General features: G+C 38.9%; 1 protein-coding gene across 2 annotated transcripts in view; it reads left to right on the top strand.

Moving 5' to 3' along the window:
* Window positions 1–22,103, top strand: part of ppp1r13bb (protein phosphatase 1, regulatory subunit 13Bb) — a 50,508-nt gene that overhangs the window by 27,101 nt on the left and 1,304 nt on the right. Inside the window, exons 5-16 of one of the 2 annotated variants that reach the window (XM_055640618.1) lie at window positions 6,829–6,930; window positions 9,689–9,863; window positions 11,943–12,139; window positions 13,248–13,412; window positions 14,762–14,963; window positions 16,478–16,653; window positions 17,000–17,522; window positions 17,620–18,356; window positions 18,773–18,910; window positions 19,021–19,154; window positions 19,607–19,773; window positions 21,037–21,236. In XM_055640618.1, the coding sequence (XP_055496593.1) occupies window positions 6,829–6,930; window positions 9,689–9,863; window positions 11,943–12,139; window positions 13,248–13,412; window positions 14,762–14,963; window positions 16,478–16,653; window positions 17,000–17,522; window positions 17,620–18,356; window positions 18,773–18,910; window positions 19,021–19,154; window positions 19,607–19,773; window positions 21,037–21,236 (2,916 nt within the window). The remainder of the gene's footprint in view (window positions 1–6,828; window positions 6,931–9,688; window positions 9,864–11,942; window positions 12,140–13,247; window positions 13,413–14,761; window positions 14,964–16,477; window positions 16,654–16,999; window positions 17,523–17,619; window positions 18,357–18,772; window positions 18,911–19,020; window positions 19,155–19,606; window positions 19,774–21,036; window positions 21,237–22,103) is intronic. The other variant, XM_055640619.1, reaches the window with a different exon arrangement.

The following is a 22,103-nucleotide window of genomic DNA, read 5'->3' as shown; positions in this document are numbered from 1 at the left end:
AATGGGAAGTTGAAAAATATTTAAGGTTTAAGATTCTGTAAAACAATGTAGAACAGATAACAGCTAAAATGTTTAAATTATTTTACCAAATACCTGAGTATCTAACTCTTATGCTGTGGATGTATCATCTTCCATGTTCCAATTATATCACTGTTTTAAGTGTGGTGAGCTTTGAAAGTAAGAGCCACAAGACTAGTTCCTCATGTTAGGGTACTGGGCTGCGAGGAAATTCCAGAGACTAGATAGAGGAATCTAAGAGGAATCTAAGAGATGCCACTCTGCATTAAAGCGACAAATAGCATTTACCTTCTGAATTGCATGTCATGTCTGCATATTAATATTGTTCAATGTACAAGGGTACACAAATTCCCCTGGCTTCTGGCATTTAATAATTACTCAGAAGAATGTATTTTTAGTCAGTCATACAGTTATATAGCACCAAAGTTGCCCCTAAGTTCCCTATCAAATCTTTCTCCTCGTGTCACCACCATTCACATCCAAATCAGTAATATATATGACAAACAACAGTCAATCCAGCACCAATCCCTGTGGCATCCCACTTGTTACAGGTCTCCAATCTGGAGGTAAAATAACAATACCTTTACCACCATTTTTTCTCCTACCTTCAAGCCAATTCTGTATCTAATTGACTAGCTTTCCCTGGATCCCATACAACCTACCATTCCATACCAGCCTACCATGTGGCAGCTTGCCAAAGGCTTTGCTGAAGTGCATGTTTTCAACGTCTCCTGCACTGCCCTCGTCGATATTCAGAACATTAAATCATACTCGTGAGACACTTTTTCCCATGCACAAAGCCATACTGACTATCCATAATCTGTCCTCGTCCTGCCAGCCTAGCTGATTGTCCTAATTGGTCCTTGCTTTTCCATTGTTTTTATTATTCTCCACTGAAACACACGTTTTTATTTCTAATTATTTCTGCTCTAATCTTTTTTTCCTGTCTTTCTTTTAGAATCGCATATACAATCTATGTATCATTTGTTTTTGTGTGTTCATCTGAGCCCATGTACCTACTACGCTGTTGCTTTTAAAAAAAAAAAAACAAGTTTCTATCAATTATCTTACCACTATGGACCTTTTAACCCAGCGTCAGACAGTTTCATGTTTTCCACCTCCCTCCGTTATTGAATGTTCAGATGAGTGACAATTGCTGCATTGGCCATATGCCTGTCTTACTCTCAGGAATGTAGCATCACTCCTTCCACATCTGCAATTCTGCCAGTGACCTTTGTTGCCATGTGGTCAGTTCAGTGTGAGATATTGCATTCAACAATCATATCCTTTAGGTCTGCTTAAGTCATCTTCTAAAATATCTGCTGACATGACCGCTCAGGAAACTGGGCTAATTGACTTCACAGCTGTCATAGGAAAGTTGTTAGCTATTATTAAAGACATTGTAGCAAGACACTTAAAGCTAAAAGTGATTAGCGAAGCTAATGGTTTTGGCATTCAGTTTATTGAGCTTGTCCACTGTACGTTACTTAATTGCGTGAAAATAAAAGTTCATAATGTAGGAGGCAACACATTGTATGGATAAAATGTTGGCTGGGTAACAAAATACATTAGACAAAAAAGGGTGTTTTTCTTGTTAAAAATGTAACGAGTAGATGGCTATGGGATTGATGCATGCACTTTTTTTTTTTTACAATCAATAGGTACGATTGCTAAATTTCCTGTTATCAAACATTTAGGAAAGTTGTGAAGATATAAAGAGGCTAAAAAATAAACCATGAACTGGTTTTCTAAACCAGACAGATGCTGGTTTACGAAAAAAGACACAAAGTTCTCTAGTAACTCAGCAAGTCAGGCAGAATCTCTGCAGAACATGAATAGGCGATGTTTTTGATCGGGGCTCTTTTTCAGACTGATGATAATAGGGGGAGGGGCAGTGAAAGCTGGAAGAGATGTGTTGACCAGTTACTAACCATTTTCACTCCCCTTTTCATACCGACTGTTTGCTAACTATTTTTATTAACCTTCCCATACCAACCTTTCTGTCATGGGGCCCAGTTGTTAATGCCCCTGTCCCACTTAGGAAACCTGAAAGGAAACCTCTGGAGACCTTGCGCCCCACCCAAGATTTCCGTGAGGTTCCCAGAGGTTTTTGTCACTCTCCCTAATGGTCGAAAGTGGTTTCCGCGTAGTTGAACTTCTATGTTCTGGCGATTTGAATTTTTTAAAATAATCGCCGGAACATAGAAAAAGCTCGACTTTTGACCATTAGGGAGAGTGACAAAAACCTCCGGGAACCTCACGGAAACCTTGGGTGGAGTGCAAGGTCTCCAGAGCTTTCCGTCCAGTTTCCTAAATGGGACAAGGGCTTAACCATTTTCATTCGACTTTCCATTTGGATACTGATGATTTTTCTGTCCTTGGACTGGTTGCTAACCATTCCAACTTCTCCTTCCTATTTCCATACTGACCACTATGCTCTGGGCCTCCTCCATTACTATAGTGTGACCACATGCAAACTGGAGGAACAACACGTCATATTCCACTTGGGTAGAAACGTAGAAAATAGGTGCAGGAGTAGGCCATTCGGCCCTTCGAGCCTGCACCGCTATTCAATATGATCATGGCTGATCATCCCACTCAGTATCCTGTACCTGCCTTCTCTCCATACCCCCTGATCCCTTTAGCCACAAGGGCCACATCTAACTATCTCTTAAATATAGCTAATGAACTGGCCTCAACTACCATCTGTGGCAGAGAATTCCACAGATTCACCACTCTCTGTGTGAAAAAATGTTTTCCTCATCTCGGTCCTAAAAGATTTCCCCCTTATCCTTAAACTGTGACCCCTTGTTCTGGACTTCCCCAACATCGGGAACAATCTTCCTGCATCTAGCCTGTCCAACCCCTTAAGAATTTTGTAAGTTTCTATAAGATCCCCCCTCAATCTTCTAAATTCTAGCGAGTACTATCCAATCTTTCTTCATATGAAAGTCCTGACATCCCAGGAATCGGTCTGATGAACCTTCTCTGTACTCCCTCTATGGCAAGAATGTCTTTCCTCAGATTAGGAGACCAAAACTGTACGCAATACTCCAGATGTGGTCTCACCAAGACCCTGTACAACTGCAGTAGAACCTGCCTGCTCCTATACTCAAATCCTTTTGCTATGAATGCTAACATACCATTCGCTTTCTTCACTGCCTGCTGCACGTGCATGCCTACTTTTAATGACTGGTGTACCATGACACCCAGGTCTCGTTGCATCTCCCCTTTTCCTAATCGGCCACCATTCAGATAAGTCTACTTTCCTGTTTTTGTAGCTTACAAACCAATGGTCCGAACATTGAATTCTCTAATTACAAGTAACCAACTAACAGCAACCTTCCTCCAACCACATTTTGCACCTCTTCTCTCCCTATCTGTCATATTTTTGTCTACCCATCTGCCAATCGGAACCCCCTCACCTGTATCCACCTATGACTTGCCAGGCTTTGTCTCACCCACATCTCTCTTCCAGCTTCCTCTCCCCTATCCCTCTCTCTCACCTCCCGCTGCTGAAAGACTCATCCATGCCTTCATCTGACTGGACTACTGCAACTCGCTTCTCCTTGGCATCAGCTCCACCTACATCAACCGACTCCAACTGGTCCAGAACACAGCCGCCCGACTCATTACACACACCAAATCTTGGCATCACATCACTCCAGTCCTCAAACAACTACACTGGCTTCCCATCTCCCACCGGATCAACTACAAAATCTTGATCCTCACCTACAGAGCCCTCCACCATCTGGCCCCCCCATATCTCACTGACCTCCTCTCCCCCTACCAACCCTCACGGTCCCTCGGATCCACATCAGCCGGTCTCCTCTCCATCCACAAGTTCAACCTCCACAGTTTTGGGGACAGAGCCTTCTCCAGGGCAGCTCCCAGGCTCTGGAACTCCCTCCCCCAACTGATCCGCAATTCTGTGTCCCTCACCATCTTCCAGTCCTGCCTCAAGACCCATCTCTTCACCTCTGCCTATCCTTAGCCCCACGTCCCCCTCCCTTTTCATCTGTGCATTAATTGCCTCGTATTGTGTTTTGTATTGAATTCTGTCTTTACTTTGTGTCACTACTATTTATTTAATTTCCCCTTACATGTTTTTCCTCTACCTGCTAAATTTTTGTAAGGTGTCCTTGAGACTCTTGAAAGGCGCCCATAAATAAAATTTATTATTATTATTATCCGTCTGAGGAAAGGTCCTGACCCGAAATGTCATCTATCCATGGTCTCTGAAGATGCTGCCTGGTCTGCTGAGTTACTCCAACACATTGAGGCTACAAATTAAAATTGATATAATTTAAGTGAGAAAGATTTGGCAACTAAAATATTTTTGCATGGTGTCCATCTAACTACTGGTCAGTGACAAATAGATGGTAAGGAACAGAACAGTTGATTGGAGAATTAGGATTGTAGTTGCTGTTTTCCATCAGGAGGCTCTTTTTGCAGTGTGTGTCCAAGGGGCTTTCTGGATTTCTGCTCCACTTTGTACAACGATGGCTAGGAAAATGGGTGTAAAAACTGACTTGCCTTGTCCAGTGTTACAAGAGAGCTATTAATATTTATAACAGAAATTAGATTTTAATTGTGTAGGAAGGAACTGCAGATGCTGGTTTACACTGAAGATAGACACAAAATGCTGGAGTAACTCAGCAGGTCAGGCAGCATCTCTGGAGAAGATGAATGGGTGATGTTTCGGGTCAAAGAGGGTCTTAACCCAAAATGTAACTTTTTTTCAGGGATGCTGCCTGACCTGCTGACTTTATCCCACATTTTGTGTCCTATCTTAGATTTTAATTGTCGGGCTACTGAACAGCACAGAAATGTACTGTTAACTGGCTGACATTCGCTATCCATTTACAGGATGATAACACTGAGCCACGTCCTGGAATAACGTCATTGAATTTTGTTATTGCTAACTTTTGAATAGCTTGATAGTAAATGTAGAACTATTTCCCTTGGACACTTTGTGTTATCAGCTGGTACATTCCTGGTGCTTTATCTCCTTCTATACAATGTGAACAATGCTTGTTAAACTGGCATTGTGATTCCAGAACATTCTGTCCTGACAAAACGTGAATCTCAAAAATGTCCCTTCAATACTACATCGTTTCAAGGACACCTTCAAACACTGGCAGCTGTATTTAATTGTACATTGTTTTTGGAATGATATGCCATATTAAAATTCCCTTCTGATGCTCTTTTTTTTAAAAAGCATTTTTTGTACAATTGAGTTCAATCTTTTTTTAACTTCATGACAGTCAATAACATTTGTCATTTATACTTTGATTTAGTTTCACTAAACCACCTCTCGTGTTTTCAAAGTCAAAGTCAAAGTATCCTTTATTGTCCTTCAGACCTTTCGGTCTGAACGAAACTTTGTTGCCTTGCAGCCATACATATAATAAAGTAACAAATCACACGATAAACACAAATTTAACATCCACCACAGTGAGTTTACCAGGCACCTCCTCACTATCATGGAAAGCAAAAATCTTAAAGTCCTTGGCTCTTCCCTCCTTGTTCTCCCTCTGCGCTGAGGCGATCCAGGCCTCCAATGTTGTGACCCCACCAGGTGATGGTAAGTCACGAGGCTCAACCGTGCTCCACGAACAGGCCGGTTCAAACTCCGAGGCCCGGGGCGTTCGAAGCTACCGCCCTCCAGTCCAGCGGACAAAGCTGTTGCCACAGGAGCTCCGGAAAAACTTGTGCCTCTATTCTAAGGCAGTGGTTAATTTTAACAGGTTCTATCATTTAACATCATACCTCTAACTATTACATTATGAATGTGAAAGTAAAGTTACCTGTGAAGAACAACATTCTTGATGCCAAACTTGTATTTGCATGACAATCATGTGGGCACACATCAGTAGACGTCATCTTTGCCATTTATTGATGCAGTGATGCTGGTCGATCCTTTTCTCTGTGCTTTTCTAAAACTTTTCTCTGTGCTCTAGAAAGTATCTGATTATGGGATCACTCCTGTTTCTTGTTTTGAAACCAGACAATTCAACAAGACAAGTTAATGGCCCAAAGTTATCAATATGGGGAACTTTCCTTTAGATATACAATGCACAAAATTAGGTCATTAGTTAAGAGTTCAAATTTAACGAGTATCATCTTGCAGTAATGTTAATCTGAATAGCTTTTAATTAAGGTGCATATTTTTAGAGTTAAAAAAAAAAATTGTTCTATCAGAGTCCAAGTATGGATGATTTAATTTTCTCTCATGTTGACAAATGGGAAGCCACATCAGAACAACTCACTGAAAGCAGAAGAGTTTCAACCTTTTGATGAACATATAATATTTGGAATTAAATATTGGGTAATTGAGTCGCAGTAAGTCATAATGCAAGGGCACAGGGTGGCAGAGTGATGCGGCTGGTGGAGCCGCTGCCTCACAGCACCAGAGACCCGGGTTCAATCCTGACCTCTGGTGCTGTCTGTGTGGAGTTTGCACATTCTCTGTAATCGTGTGTGTTTCTTCCAGAGACTCTAGTTTCCTCCCACATCCCATAGACATGCGGGTTTATAGCTTAATCACCCCTATAAAATTGCCTCTAATGTGGAGGATGAGAAAGTGAAATAATATAGAACTAGAGTGAACAGGTAATCAATGGTCGGCGTGATCTCGGTGGGTTGACCTGTTTCCATGCTGTATCTCTGAAACCTAAATAAAATCGAACTGATCTTATACTACGAAGTCATACTTAAAATTATCTTTCGTAACCAGAGATAAATAACGCTATAGTTTTAAATTTCAGAATACCTGTAAGAGCTAACAATTTCCTTTTAACGCCCTAGAGTGGTAATCCAAGGGTAGAGATGACCCTTTCAGAGCTGCAAGAAATGGCTTCAAGACAACAGCATCAGATTGAGGCGCAGCAGCAGATGTTGGTCGCCAAGGTAGAAATTCAAATCTAACTGAATATATCTCAAATAAATAATTTTAATAGAAAATATTTGGAATTTATCGTAAATTATTCTGTTGATATTAAGTTATAAAATTATTTTCTCTGACATTTTAACAAAGAAACTGCATAAGATTATGAAAATATTATTTTATCATCTAAAATTTCAACTTTTACAAGAGTTAACTTTTCCCAAAGTTCCTTGGTGACACTCCAATTAGATTTGATGCCATAAATTATGATATTAAAATGAGGTGTACCCATTCTTGTGCTTCAGGTGCTGTTATAACTCCTTCAGTTCATTACTTTTTGACAATTCAGCAATTTGGTCGAAACATATTAGCCATTGTAGTCTTCGAATGGAGGATAGCTAATATTATAACTTTAAGAAGGTCAGCAGGGATAAGACTGGTATCTCAAGGCTGGTGAGTTTTACATCAGTGGTAGAGAGGTTATTGGACAATATCCTAAGGGAATTGTCGAACTCCTTTCAGTGTCTAGTTTCATTCATTTTAACAATAATCAAGTAACAGATTGCCTTTCTTCCAAGCTTTTATGTGGATGCCAAAGGAGTTTCTTATTGTACTAAAGTCAAATATGCCTAAATTATGTACATCCTCAATAATGATGAGAACAAAATGCTGGAGTAAATCAGTGGGAAAGGCAGCATCTCTGGAGAGAAGGAATGGGTGACGTTTCGGGTCGAGATCATTCTTCAGACCTGAAACGTTATCCATTCCGTCTCTCCTGAGATGCTGCCTGTCCCCTTTAGTTACTCCAGCTTTTTGTGTTTATCTTTGGTTTAAACCAGCGTCTGCAGTTCCTTCTTACCCAAATGATGAGAACAAATCGGGTAATAGAATTGAATATTAGAATTCTGTGAACAGAATGTAACCTCCCGAAACTCAAGGTAGAGACATGCTAGACTAATACACCTCGCCTCCTCCCCTTACCACAAAAAGGTCCAATTTGATGTTTGACCTGGTACTCATTCAGCTAAAATGTCATGACGATTGATCTCTGCTAAATAGAAGGAAACTAGGACTTGAATATTCACACTTAAAAGAACAGCATTTTGATTTTCTTAAGCTTTGCAACAGACTACGGTGACTTTAAATTTTGGCCTTTCTTTGATGAGATAGTATTTAAAATGTTTAAGCAAATATTGAATTATTGAACATTATATTTTTTTTTAAACCGAGCCTTGGATAGCAGTTAATGTTCTGCATTATAAGCATATACACTATTAAATCTGTATTCCATGTTGGTTTAAAAGAAAAGTTCTCTTGTTGAGGAAAAAAAATTAGGGAAGTTGATAGTTTTTGGTATAGAATGCTGGTATAGAAATTCTTATCTGCAAAGCACAGATTTCCATACAGGATATGTGTATTGTGGGAAACTGATACATCTACGAGGAGACGTTTTAAAATGGTTTGGATATTCCAGGGGGGTTGCTGGTGAATTGAAAAATTATGTTAAAACTGTCTAAGGGCAATTGAATGTAAAATATAAATGCAGGTATCTATTACCTGCAGTTAGTCATATTTTTATGCAAATAGAAAAGGAAATTAATTTGGCCAAATTTAAATGAAACAACTTGTCATAAGATGATTGTAATTTAGATCCAATTGAATGCAATGATTAATGGTTGATTATCCATATCCTTTTTAAGTTACTAAATAAATTATATCTTAATGCTGTTTCTCTTGGCAACATTCACGTTATTTCATTATTACCCTTTTTAAAATAATGTTTAACTGATATATTTTCCAATGCCCTTTGCTAAAACAATGCAATGACCTGTTTGTGATTGTTTTACCCATAAGCATACCTAATCTAGACAAGCTGCTTATAATGGCTTAATGCATAAATGTTTAAACATTTAACTGACAAATGTCTCCGTCATATGAAGTTCATAATGACTGTAGATTGCAATTTGCTTTTCCCTTTTCCTTTTATCTCTCCCTCCCTCCTACCCTATTCTCCATCCCTTCCTCTAATCCCTTCCCACACACCACCACCATCCAAATTGCTATATACAGATTGATTCTACCTTTGATTCGCAGGGGCTTTGGGCATTGGGGACATGTGCTTTATGGTTTGGAGAATTAAGGAGCGCCAAAAGGAAAAAAACAATGAGATAAGAAGCATTTTGGTGATCGAAAAATGAAGTCTGAGATGGAGAGCTTTCTTCTTGATTGCCAATGATACATTGTCATAATCTGATGTATGGCACGATATAGTGGCTTATTTCGGGAATATATGACATGTGCCTTGTGGTTTGAATAATTATTTGTAATGTCAAATAAAACTAGACAACTGGAATTTTAGTTACCAGGGCAGCAAAGTGGCGCAGCGGTAGTGGCGAACCAGAGACCCGGGTTCAATCATGTGCACAGGTGCTGTCTCGACAGAGTTTGTACATTCTGCCTGTGACCACGTGGGTTTTTCTCTGGGTTCTCAGGTTTTCACCCACACGCCCAAGACTTACAGGCTTAATTGGCTTTGATAAAATTGTAATTTTAGATCGTGTTAGTGTGCAGGGTGATCGTTAGTCGGCGCGGGCTCAGTGGGCCGAAGGGCCTGTTTCTGCGCTGTATCTGTAAATTCCTAAGAGTAAAGTTTGAACTTTCAACGTTCCATTTTGGATGCAAGTTCTCTGATGTTAAGCAACCAATTGATGTGATATCATAATTGTTACCTGGGTACTTTGAACAAAAATGAGTAATGATTTTATTACCTTCCCTCAACAGGAGCAACGCTTACGTTATCTCAAACAACAAGAACGACGCCAGCAGCAGTCCATTTCAGAAAGTGACAAATTACAAAAGTTAAAAGAACGAATGGAGAGCCAGGAAGCAAAGCTGAAGAAAATACGAGCCATGCGAGGACAGGTGGACTACAGTAAAATTATAAACGGAAATCTTTGTGCGTATTAAAATTTTCAATTTTTTTCCCCCTAATAATGAATTAATTAGTGCATTAGTAGAAAGTGGCAAATTGTAATAGTTCAGGATCAGGATCCTGGGCTGATCTCGTTGGTGTCACATCAATCTAAAGTAGCTCCATATCCAAGTCCTTTCTCTACCCTCTTCAAATAACTTTTGTTTATGTTTTAATTTTTCCATATCCACATTTGCATCTACATTGGGCCGGATCATCTTTGCCTTGTGCACCTTGTGCCCACATTCGCACTTCCCTTTTGCAGTCATGATCCTCCAAATGTAATGCTGGCTTCGCTGCCGGCTCACAAGGTAGAGTGGTCCACAACCAATGACTAGGCCGTTAGCAGTAGACTGTCACTGATTAGAGACATTTTGAATCTCTTTGAAAACATGTTATTAATTTCCTTACGTTATTTAAAATAAAATTAAAATCTTATTCAACTTCTGTAAATTAAATTTAAATTTTTTTAAAGCTTCCATATTTTATTCAAAGTTGGTGACTCCATTAGAGTAATTGAGGCCCTGTTCTGGATATGTTCATTGTGGTTAGACCACAAGACATAGAAGCAAAATTTGGCCCATCAAGTCTACTCTGCCATTTAATTATGGCTGATCTATTTTTTCCTCTCAACCCAATTCCCCTGCCTTCTCCTCGTGGGTGTCAATCTATGCGGCCAGAAACTTTTGGGTGGAAGAATCACGAGAATTGGGAATTAATATTCATCTTTGAAGTTGATAGGGTAATTTAATACCAATTAAAACTGTACTAGGCATATTTAATTTGTAAATGGAAATGATGAAAGCAAAGGTCAACTGAGTAATCCTTAACTTTCTGCCAATCTATTTGTTCTGGGCTGAAATATTTTGTGAATTTCTGGATAGGGTTTAAAGCTATGGAGAAGGCACAAGTGGCTGAGGCGCTATAAGGTGCTGGTCAGGCTGCATTTGAAGTATTGTGAGCAATTTTGGGCACCATATCTGAGGAAAGATGTGCTGGCCCTGGTGAGGGTCCAGAGGAGGTTTACAAGAATGATCCCAGGAATGAGCGGGTTAACTTATGATGAGCGTTTGACGGCACTGGGCCTGTACTCACTGGAGTTTACACGAATGAGGAGGGACCTCATTGAAACTTACCGAATAGTGAAATGCTTGGGTAGAGTGGATGTGGGGAGGATATTTCCACTAGCGGGAGAGTCTAGGACTGGAGGTCATAGCCTCAGAATTAAAGGACGTTCCTTTAGGAAGGAGATGAGAAGGAATATCTTTAGTCAGAGGATGGTGAATCTGTGGAGGCCAAGTCAATGGATATTTTTTAATGCAGATCGATTCTTGATTAGTACAGGTGTCGGGGGAGGGGGTTATGGGGAGAAGGCAGGAGAATGGGGTCAGGAGGGAGAGATAGATCAGCCTTGATTGAATGGTGGAGTAGACTTGATGGGCCGAATGGCCTAATTCCGCTCCTGTCCCTTATGACCTGGTTATGTGAATTGGATATCTGAGGTTGCTATTCAAAAGGAGACATTTAAGGGAATTTAGCAGTTTAAAACAAAAAAAATGTTCATAAATTAAGACAGATGGAACATGTCGAAAAATTGTTTCCTCCAGAAAGGGAGCCTGTAATCAGAGGGCAGGTATTAAATAATTGTCGAAGCAAGCTGAGAATTCATTCCATGCAGATGAATCATATCGGTAACAGATTCCACTGAAACAAGAGAGGCTGTTTTACATTCGAATGAAGAGAACTAATTTACAGGATTATGGAAACTGCCTAAATGTAGGTCTAAATTAAACAGCTCTTTCAGAGAACTAACAAAAGCACGTTGGGCAATGATGACTACCTATATTGTCGGATTCAGTTATGATTAGTCATCTGGTATTGCTTTCAATGCAAGGACACTTAAAATAACACAATCCACTGTCTACTTTCTTTCGCCTCTGCCTTGTATTAAAATATGTTACTTCCCGTACTGATAACTGCTGAAGTGAAATCGAAATAATTGCAGTAGATTTTAACAGCTGGCATATTCACACAGCTCAAGTATTTTTTTTACTTAATTTTCAGCATCTGAGATTGAGCACATTAACACGATGTTTCATGAGAAGCAACGGGAGTTACAGTCGGCTGTGGTGAAAGTTGATCAACTGACACAGCAACTCGATGACCTGAGGAAAGGGAAAACAAATGGGTTGCATTCTTACAATGGACAAGTGCCAGGTCCTGCTGCGCTTGAATTAAAGAAGCTATATCAGGAGCTGCAGGTGAATCAATATAGCTTCTTTATGATGCATAAAATGAACTAAAACTTCTAATGCTATATTTACAGTCAAAGCAAAAACTGTAATCTGTCTGCAAGGAAGTCAAGATTCTTAATTGAAATTGTTGGCAGTTACTCAGCAAGCAGGACAGCATCTGTGGAGAGAAACAGTTGGTGTTAATGTCATTAGACCCCCATCAGATTAAGGGTCATTGATCTGCAGCATTAACTCTGTTTCTCTCTTCATGTGCTGAATGGCCTGCAGAGTACCCTGATATTTAAAGTTTCCAGCATTTGCAGCACTTTGTTTCAATCCATGAATCTTAGTTTTGATTTACCATCATGGCAAGGCTGTCTTAACTGGGAAAAAAAACACCGATCTTGTCTCGAACTAAGATAAACACCTTCAGTCGGGCAGCACGAGGGGGGCGGAGGTAGAGTTACTGCCTTACAGCGCCAGAGACCTGGGTTCAATCCTGACTACATGTGCTGTCTATACTGAGTTTGTACGTACTCCCTGTGACCACGTCTGTTTTCTCTGGGTGCTTCGGTTTCCTCCCACACTCCAAAGACATACAGGTTTGTAGGTTTTTTGACTTTGGAAAAATTGTAAATTGTCCCGTGTCTGTTGGATAGTGCTAATGTACAGGGATTGCTGGTTGGCATGGACTCTGTGGGCCGAAGGGCCTGTTTCTGTTCTGTATCACTAAACTAAACATGAGCTTCTTTATAGGAGTTTATTTTAGAATTTCTTAATGCTTCATATTACTTTTGTATATTTATGTTAGTGATTAAGAAGCCAGGCAAGAGAAATCGGACAACCAAACAACTGACTCACGAAAACCAGCCAATTTGAAAAAAACGTTTTTTTAAATGTCAACCTGGCATCCTGCCTTACCAATCTGGCACCTACAGTTTGGAGTTGGTGCTGACTACACAAAAGAATTGTTGCTGGGTGCTTGCACTATTAGCTCATGTCTTGCATAACCGAAAAGCAGTAACTGAGAAGTTTTCTCTCTGCAACAAAACAAGGTCGAGTTGAAGTAAAGGTTTTTTTAAAAGATTATGAACCCAGACATTTTAACATTTTATGGATTTGCTGGCCTCTCTAGATTCGTAATAAACTTAATCAAGAACAAAATACCAAACTTCACCATCAAAAGGAGCTGCTTAACAAACGCAACATGGAAGTGACGATGATGGACAAAAGGATTAATGAACTTCGTGAACGCTTGTGGAAGAAGAAGAGCGAAGCCCGTCAAAAGGAAAACATCCCTGTATGGCTTTCATTTTTATTTTACCTTTTTGATATTCTGAACAATGCAGTCTTTTCCTTGTTTGAAATTAAGCAAAATGTACAGTGCAATGATGAAAGTACACCAGTTTTAAAATGCAGTGTGATATGTCACCAGAACCCTTTCCTAGCAATTTTTTTGCTAACATTTTTCAGAATAATAATTTTCAACGGTGATTGTTTAACTAATTTTACTCCTTTACCACGTAAATGATAATACCATGCCAAGTTGTTGTACTTTAAATTTCTCCAAGATACTCTGCAAAAAAAATGTGGCATTGGAACAAGTTTTCTGTGCTGAAAGGATTTGCATTTAACCAAACAACATCTAAGTCCATCCAAGGTTATTTTTACTCACTATGTGAATAGGAAAAGTTATCAATCGACAACTGCTAATAATAATTTTATTCACAATTATTCTTTAATTAAATTGATCGACATTTAAGCAATCAAACTAGCACCAAGAGAGCTGTATAAATATGCATAATCATAGTCATACAGTGTGGAAATAAGTCCAACTGGCCCACACTGACCAAAATGCCCCATCTACATTAGACCCACCTGCCTGCGTTTGGCCCAGTTCCCTCTCAACCTATCCCATCCATGTCCCTAAATGTTTCTTAAATGTTGTGATAGTACCCACATTTTAAAAAATAATTGCAATCCTAAACAGATAGTTAAGATACAAATAGACGGGAGAAATTCCCATTTTAGTAGCGCAGACCATCCAAGTGCTAGTTTCTTGCATTTGTTGCCATTCTCGTCTAACTGCTCGAGCGTTTACCAGTCTTAAACTACTTTTTGATCCAAGCCCTGTGATTTTTTTGATTTTTTTTTTTAATTTCTAGTTTAACCGGATGTCCAACTTTTTCTGCTATTTCCTTCCTTCAGTTTAGTTTATTGTCACGTACAGTGAAAAGCTTTTTTTACGTGCTAACCAGTCAGCGGAAAGTCAATACATGATTACAATCGAGCCATCCACAGTGTACAGATACATGATAAAGGGAATAATGCTTAGTGCAAGGTAAAGTCTGATTAAAGATAGTCCGAGGGTTTCCAATCGGGTAGATAGTAGCTCGGGACAGCACTCTAGTTATTGATGGGATGATTCAGTTGCCTGATGACAGCTGGGAAGAAACTGTTCCATCCCATCCCTCTACATTAGCACGGTGTCATCCATTGTAATCGGAGGATGAAAAACTTGCTATTGTAATAACCTTAATCAACAAAGTTTTCAATATAGGACCTATAATAATGTAAAGTTACTGTGTTAGAACAGTTGACCAGGATATTTAGCATTACTTGCCTAACAGATGGTTGTTTTCCTTCCAGCAGATGAGTCAGATTAATGGCACACAGTCATCCCAGACCCACTCTAATACCTCTGGGCGTGTCGCAGCTGTGGGACCCTACATCCAAATATCCACTGGAACTAGACCAGAATCTAATCAGTCATCGCCTGCAGAGATATTGAAACCTCAGACTTTGACTGTAACTAGCAATGCTGGTCATACTCTACCTAGAGGAAAATCTGGTAAGCTGTGAAATGACTACTTTAAAATAATTGTGCAAATTTTAAAGAATAACATGATTGAGCTGAAGTTTGAGGCAGGACTTAATCCATGTTTCAAATTGATGCATTAAATCAATCACTTAAGCAATTAAAAAATATATAAACATTTGTATTCCTGGACAAAATAATGTTGATGCCCAGTCAATACGAATTCATGGCAGCATTTATGTTAAATAACCCCACTCATCTCAGTTCTGTCATCCTTCATTTATTCTGGAATGTATCATAAAGATGATTTGTAGACAAGATGTGTATTCCAAGGCTTCTGAATTCTGCCTTTGAACAGCAACTAGTGTAATATATAATATTTATTATCTTTCTACTGTTCTCCATTTTCAACTTTGTCTTGCCTTACTCCCTTCAAACAATGCTGAACCATCATAAAATGGTTGTTGTTTGATAAATGCTCATGGCTAATTGTTCTTTATTAAATTTAAAATAGCTGGGCCTGTGGTTGACTCTAGTAAAACAGTAAGACATACACACTGTTGCAGAAAATCACCCTGAACATTATGCATCTAATTCAGCATCACCTTGTCTGCTTATCCCAATAAACATTAATATCTATTTTTACAAAATTTAAAATTGCATTCTAAATTCCCTGCAATGAATAATAGGCACTAGTAGTTTGCTCTACAACTGAAGACCATTCAAAACATGAAGACATGTTGTCTGCAATTTATTTCTTCTTTATCAATGTTTATTCTCTGGGTCCTTTTTTTAATTGCCAGATTTTCTTGTTCTGATGCTTGTTGAGAATATTATAGACACATAAAATATGTCCTATGCTTTTTGGGAAATGTATAATACAATTATGACAATATCTTGATTGCATTCATCATAAAATTTGTGTAGTCCAACATTTATAGAAACATTTTCCACTTGAAATTTAACTTGAATAGAACAACAACATTTTAATTTGGTTGCATTCTATTATTTTATAGCTGTCATTATATGATCTTCTATCCCTCCTTGTTGTTGTCACCACAACAGAATCATAGAAATGGGTGTGATTTAATCTACTGTCTATTTCTATGGGTCAATTAAGATATGTTACTTGTATTTATTTGAGTACCGGTAGCTAACCATACAAAATGTGTGGCATTGTTAAAATGCTGATTCAGTAGATTTATGCAAGTTCTTCAAAGTAAATATTTTCCTTTTGTAATTTGTATCATGTGGCAACTAATATTGCTTGGCACAGTATGCTTTCTGGGAAAATCAGTATTGTTTAGTAATGACATTCTCAACTGCTTTCATGTGACACATATGTGAGTGACATTGGGGAACTTTTTTGATGATCCCAAAATGGCCTCAGGTGATTGAACAATACTTGGTACATTTCCTTCCACTGACAAAGGTAGAATAGGAAGGCTAGAGTATTTGTTAAAATAGGTTTGTAAGTTAAATTAAATTAAAGTAACTTAAAATCATCTTTTAAATTAATGCATTACAATTTTTCGTATCCTAATCAGCTAATGATGGAAACTGGCCAACACTCCCTGCGGGATCTGTTACCACAGGGAAACTACCTCCAACAGCAAAAAATGACTGGAAGGAATCCAACATGGATACAGTTTTGAAGCCTGGAACCGTGCAAAATCAGCCCTTGCCCACCACTATAGCAGTCCCAAGCAGTGATAAAATGATGGTAGGTTTTGCATGAACTTCACTGTCTTCTGATCCATTTACTTTTTTAACATTGACCTATATGCAAAAAAATCATTTCAAGTTTAACTATGGGTTGTAATATCCTGTTACTTCTCCAGGGCACAAAACGAAACTTGTTTCCTTTAAGAGTTCAGAGTTTTATTTGAACATTCGGCAGTGCCCATGTTGCTTGAATCATATGATCACACTAGTTATTTTTATGCTTTCGATTGACCACATATCTTCACGAATAGCCATTAATTATAAGTTGGTTAAATTATGCATAGGTTTGTTTTGATTGTATAAGATGGTTACAAACAGTTTTAACCATTTCTTCTTTAACTTAGGGTATTGAAACAGGAAGAGTACCTGCAACAGCACCGAATGCAATAAAGCAACTGCCTCAATCTTATGGACCTCACACAAAATCTTTCTTGGCTATTGGCTCTACAAATTCACTGGAAAGAATGAAAGAAAGCAGTCTGCCTCGGCCCAGTATGGGTTCTGTTTCTAACACAACTGCAGAAACCTGGCAAAGACCTACCCAGCCCCCAACACCTGCAAACACATTTCAGGCTGGTGCCTCGCAACAAATTCAGCAGAGAATTACTGTACCTCCGAGTCCAACATACCAGCCTGTCGGTTCACCAATGTTCCCTTCTGGAGACAACAGATCTGATCAACCACTAGCAGTGGCTGTGAGACCATTCTTGGCTGATAGAGGCTCTAGACCTCAGTCCCCACGAAAAGGGCCTCAAACTGTGAATTCTAGTTCAATTTATTCAATGTACCTTCAACAAGCTGCACCGCCAAAGAACTATCAGCAGGCTGCATATAATACTCTAAACAAATCACATACCATTAAAGCAAGTAAGTAATTTATTTGTTGTTTGATCAAAACTATTAGCTAATATGCAGCTGCGAATTATAAGTGCATTTGGTTAACATTTTTTTTTTCTCTCTCTAGTGTATGGGAAGCCAGTATTGCCATCTGGTTCTGGTTCTGGTTCTGCTTCACCATCTCCATTACCTTTCGCTCATCCCCAGCCTTTCCATGGTTCCCTTCATCAGGCCACTGATGAGATCCAAACAAATGGGAAAGAACCAGAACATGAGAGCTCGCCAAGTACCAACTCGAATGTTGAGAACATCCCACGTCCACTCAGCCCTACAAAGTTACTGCCCATTGTGCACTCACCACTACGTTATCAGAGCGATGCTGATCTGGAAGTCCTGAGGAAAAAACTGGCTCATGCGCCAAGACCTCTAAAGAAACGCAGTTCTATAACTGAGCCAGAAGGCCCCAGTGGACCAAATATTCAGAAGCTGTTGTATCAACGCTTTAATACGCTAGCAGGGGGAATGGACAACACCCCATTTTACCTCCCAAGTAACTCTCAAGACTTTGGAGGTGCTTTAGCAGATGTTGATAATGGTAACACCAGCCTAGCGGAGTCTGGTTCTGTACAACCCGAACCAATTACTCAGCTTGAAAACCAACCATCATCAGATGCCAATGATAATCAGCTTCCTTCTCCACTACATTCGGAACTAATTCAGACAGATAACGACATCCCCTCTACAGTGGAGGACAACAACAATAATCCTGCTGTTGTTCAGACGGAGCAACTTCCAAGCCCTGAACCGGAGACCTTGTCACCAGATGATGTTCCTCCACCATCCCCCGTCCCACCACCCTCTCCTGTAAGTTTTGCGACACTATCAGTCTGAACATGTGGGTAATGTTTTTCAGGCTACAATTCTGAGTGATTTTACAAATTAGAACATAGTCGTTTGAGACTGCAAAATGAGGGATCGTGTCAGAACTGATGATGTAGGACAATGGAAGAAGTTCGGCTGAAAGCATACGGGATGCTAAGATCTACATTTCAAAAATAGAACCACAAATTTAGTAAACTGGATTGCTATCCAAGTAGTTTCCAAATTGGCACAGCAGAAATAAGTTAGGAGAATTAAAAGCATGTTTGGAAGATTTGGGGGGGGGGGGGAATAGTTTTCAATTTGTAAGGCCTTGGAAGGAAGGTTTGCAGGTAGATGGTTATTAGAAATCGAGTTACCAACATCTTTCCTGAATTTAATTTTCTTCTATCTTTCCTTAGATTAAACGTACAAATTTAAAAAAGCCTGATTCTGAGAGAACAGGATGTGGAATGAGGGTAAAATTTGATCCCCTTGCTCTACTACTGGATGCTTCTCTCGAAGGAGAATTTGATCTTGTGCAACGCATCATTTATGAGGTAGTCTATCTCCATTCATTGCATTGTTAGTTGCATTTGGTGCGTGAATTTTCTAGTTCAGAATGTAATGTAATTTGATATGATTAGCATTCAAACTTTCTTTTGGCCAGGTTAATGATCCCAGCAGACCCAATGATGAAGGGATTACACCATTACATAACGCAGTCTGTGCTGGGCACCATCACATTGTCAAATTCCTTGTTGATTTTGGTGTGAATACAAACGCAGCAGACAGTGATGGATGGTAAGATGCATGGAAATTGAAGTTTATTGTTTATTCTTCAGAGATTGTGTCATACTGGTTGAATACTTCTGTAATTTTGTGTTTCGTTCACCAAGCTGATTGGCATTGTCCCAAAATTTGATTTTATAGCTATTCTTGTAATCTTTTTGGAAGCTCGTCCCGTCAACGGAGGGCTCAAAGCCCCCAACACAGAGCATAGAAGAGATTTGAACATTTTTTTCACCTTCCCACAGTGAGGAATGTGGAGTCACTGTGGTGGATGTTTATGTTAAAATGTATTTTGTGTGTTCCGTTGTTTTTTTTATTGTATGACTGACTTGGCAAATGAAATTCCTCGTATGTTGCATAATTACTTTGGCTAATAATGTATTATTGTGATTGATAAACTAGTTTGGATTATGAGTGGCGCCTATTTTGTAGATTTACTTCAAAACGGGATGCTTTCTTTCTAGGACACCACTGCATTGTGCTGCTTCATGCAACAGTGTCCAACTCTGCAAATTGCTTGTGGAATCCGGTGCTGCTATTTTTGCCACTACAATCAGTGATGTTGAAACAGCAGCAGATAAATGTGAGGAAATGGAAGAAGGTTTTGTACAGTGTTCACAGTTCCTTTATGGTAAGTGTCTGCTGTTGTCTCCTAAATGTGCATCACAGTCTAACTCTTTTTAAACTTTGACTAAATAATCTGTTGTATTGCAATAGATTTCTCCCCCATATGACCAATCTTCTTGCTCCACTGTGCACTGAGTCAAGGCAATCTCTTTAGATACAGAAAATGTTGGAAATACTCAGCAGGTCAGGCAGTATTTATTTATGCATTAGTTACAATGACAGGTCAGACCTGAAATGCATCCCCTTAGAAACATAGAAATTAGGTGCAGGAGTAGGCCATTCGGCCCTTCGAGCCTGCACCGCCATTTAATATGATCATGGCTGATCATCCAACTCAGTATCCCGCACCTGCCTTCTCTCCATACCCTCTGATCCCCTTGGCCACAAGGGCCACATCTAACTCCCTCTTAAATATAGCCAATGAACTGTCTACTACTGTGGCAGTGCCTTGAAAAAGATTCATCTCAAAAGGATACTTTACTATTACAATCTTCATGTTAGTCTATAAGATCCCCCCTGCTTTGATGATTCATGTTTGTGTTCAGAATTCATCATTTGGGATACAGCAGCTTCAGAGATTTTGTTCCAGGAACTAGTACTCCCAAGATATCTCTGCCATTTATTATTATTTTATATATGTATCGTTTGTGATAGAACACCCATGTAACTGAATTACTAAAGTAAATTGGTGTCATTTTTTTCAATAATCTTAGAAACAGCTAATAATAATTAATCATTGTTAGAATTATATGTGGCACAGTTTGATAATTACTCAGGGTGAAGGTCTCTATTGAGGCCACTATTGTTGCTTGAAATAACACTAATAAGTAATTCCTTTTTCTTGTATTTAAAGGATGTTCAGTTCTCTGCTTGATTGCCAGTTTGATCTCAGGCTACTATTGTATTGTATATCGACTGTGCTTGATGAGAGAATACAGCATCTTGCTTCAGAGATTTTGTTCCAGGAACTAGTACTCCAGACTTGTTTCCATGCATCTCTTGTTAGAATAGAGTAGCATTTGATGCCCTATTGAGGGTTTTAAAAAACATATATGTTTCCGAAAAAGGTGGGGGGGGTTTCCATGCATCTCTTTTCTAGAGTAGCATATGCCCAGGGTTTTAAAAACATATATGTTTCCGAAAAAGTGGGGGGGGGAAGAATGTGCTTTGCCTCTAGGCAAATCCATATAACAGATGTTCTCTACAATGACCTGTTCAAGTTTGATAATATCTGAAATCATTGAGAATTATTTTCAACCCACACTAGGAGTGCAAGAAAAAATGGGTGTGATGAACAAAGGTGTTGTTTATACTTTGTGGGATTATGAAGCCAAGAACAATGATGAATTATCATTCCAAGAAGGAGAACCTCTGACAATTGTGAGGCACAAGGATGAAGTTGAAACAGACTGGTGGTGGGCTCGATTGAATGATAAAGAAGGCTATGTTCCACGTAATCTGCTTGGGGTAAATATGAACTAACCTGTGACTTTATAATTTTATTTATGCTTTTTCAATAATGTATTGCCATTGTAACAAAAACTAACCAAATATTGCTCATTCATAAAACAGGTTGGTGCACCGTTAAAATACAAAAATCCAACTATTTTCCCAGGATTTTAGTACTGTGAGGTTTAGTACAGAGTACAAATTCTATCTCTCTTTTGAAAATGATCAATGACCAATCTTCCGAGGGAAAAGAACTTTAGATTCACCATCTTTTCACGTAGAAATGTTTAATCCGTTGTCCTAAATGGCCTAACCCTTGAATTAGGAGCCTGTTCTAGATTCTGTAGCTCGGGGAAAGAGTGCAGGGCTCTCTAATAGTTTCTTTTTTTTACAACTGTAAAGAGGCCTTGTCAATGTAATCAATTGATATGTTAAAATGTGGATGATTGTTGAATCAGAGGGTCCATCTGATGAAATTGCCATTTGTAATCTTCTGTATTTTAAACCAACAATTTTAATCATTTGTTTTTAGAATTAATTTGATGGACATAACAGAAATCGAAAAGATTCCTTATTATGTTGCAGTGAATTTTTCGATTTAGGAACCGTAAAATCAATTAGTTATTTATTATAACAATGAAAAAATAGATTATCGACACCATTTAAGCACTAACTTTAGGATTATCCTATATCAAATTTAATTGAGGTAATCTTTCATATTGCTGCAGGCCTAATCTGATAATTTAATATTTTTGGCTGAGGATGGAAGAAAATTAATTGGAAAATGTTTCTTCACCCATTCCTTTGCTTTCCTGTTGGATTTGCATTTTCTGTCCTTCACCACGGTAACATTCAAGACTTGTGCTTAGATTCTGAACCAAATCG

Source organism: Leucoraja erinacea, chromosome 9, assembly GCF_028641065.1.
Source record: "Leucoraja erinacea ecotype New England chromosome 9, Leri_hhj_1, whole genome shotgun sequence".
Classification (NCBI taxonomy): domain Eukaryota; kingdom Metazoa; phylum Chordata; class Chondrichthyes; order Rajiformes; family Rajidae; genus Leucoraja; species Leucoraja erinaceus.
This window is presented reverse-complemented; position numbering and strand designations above follow the sequence as displayed.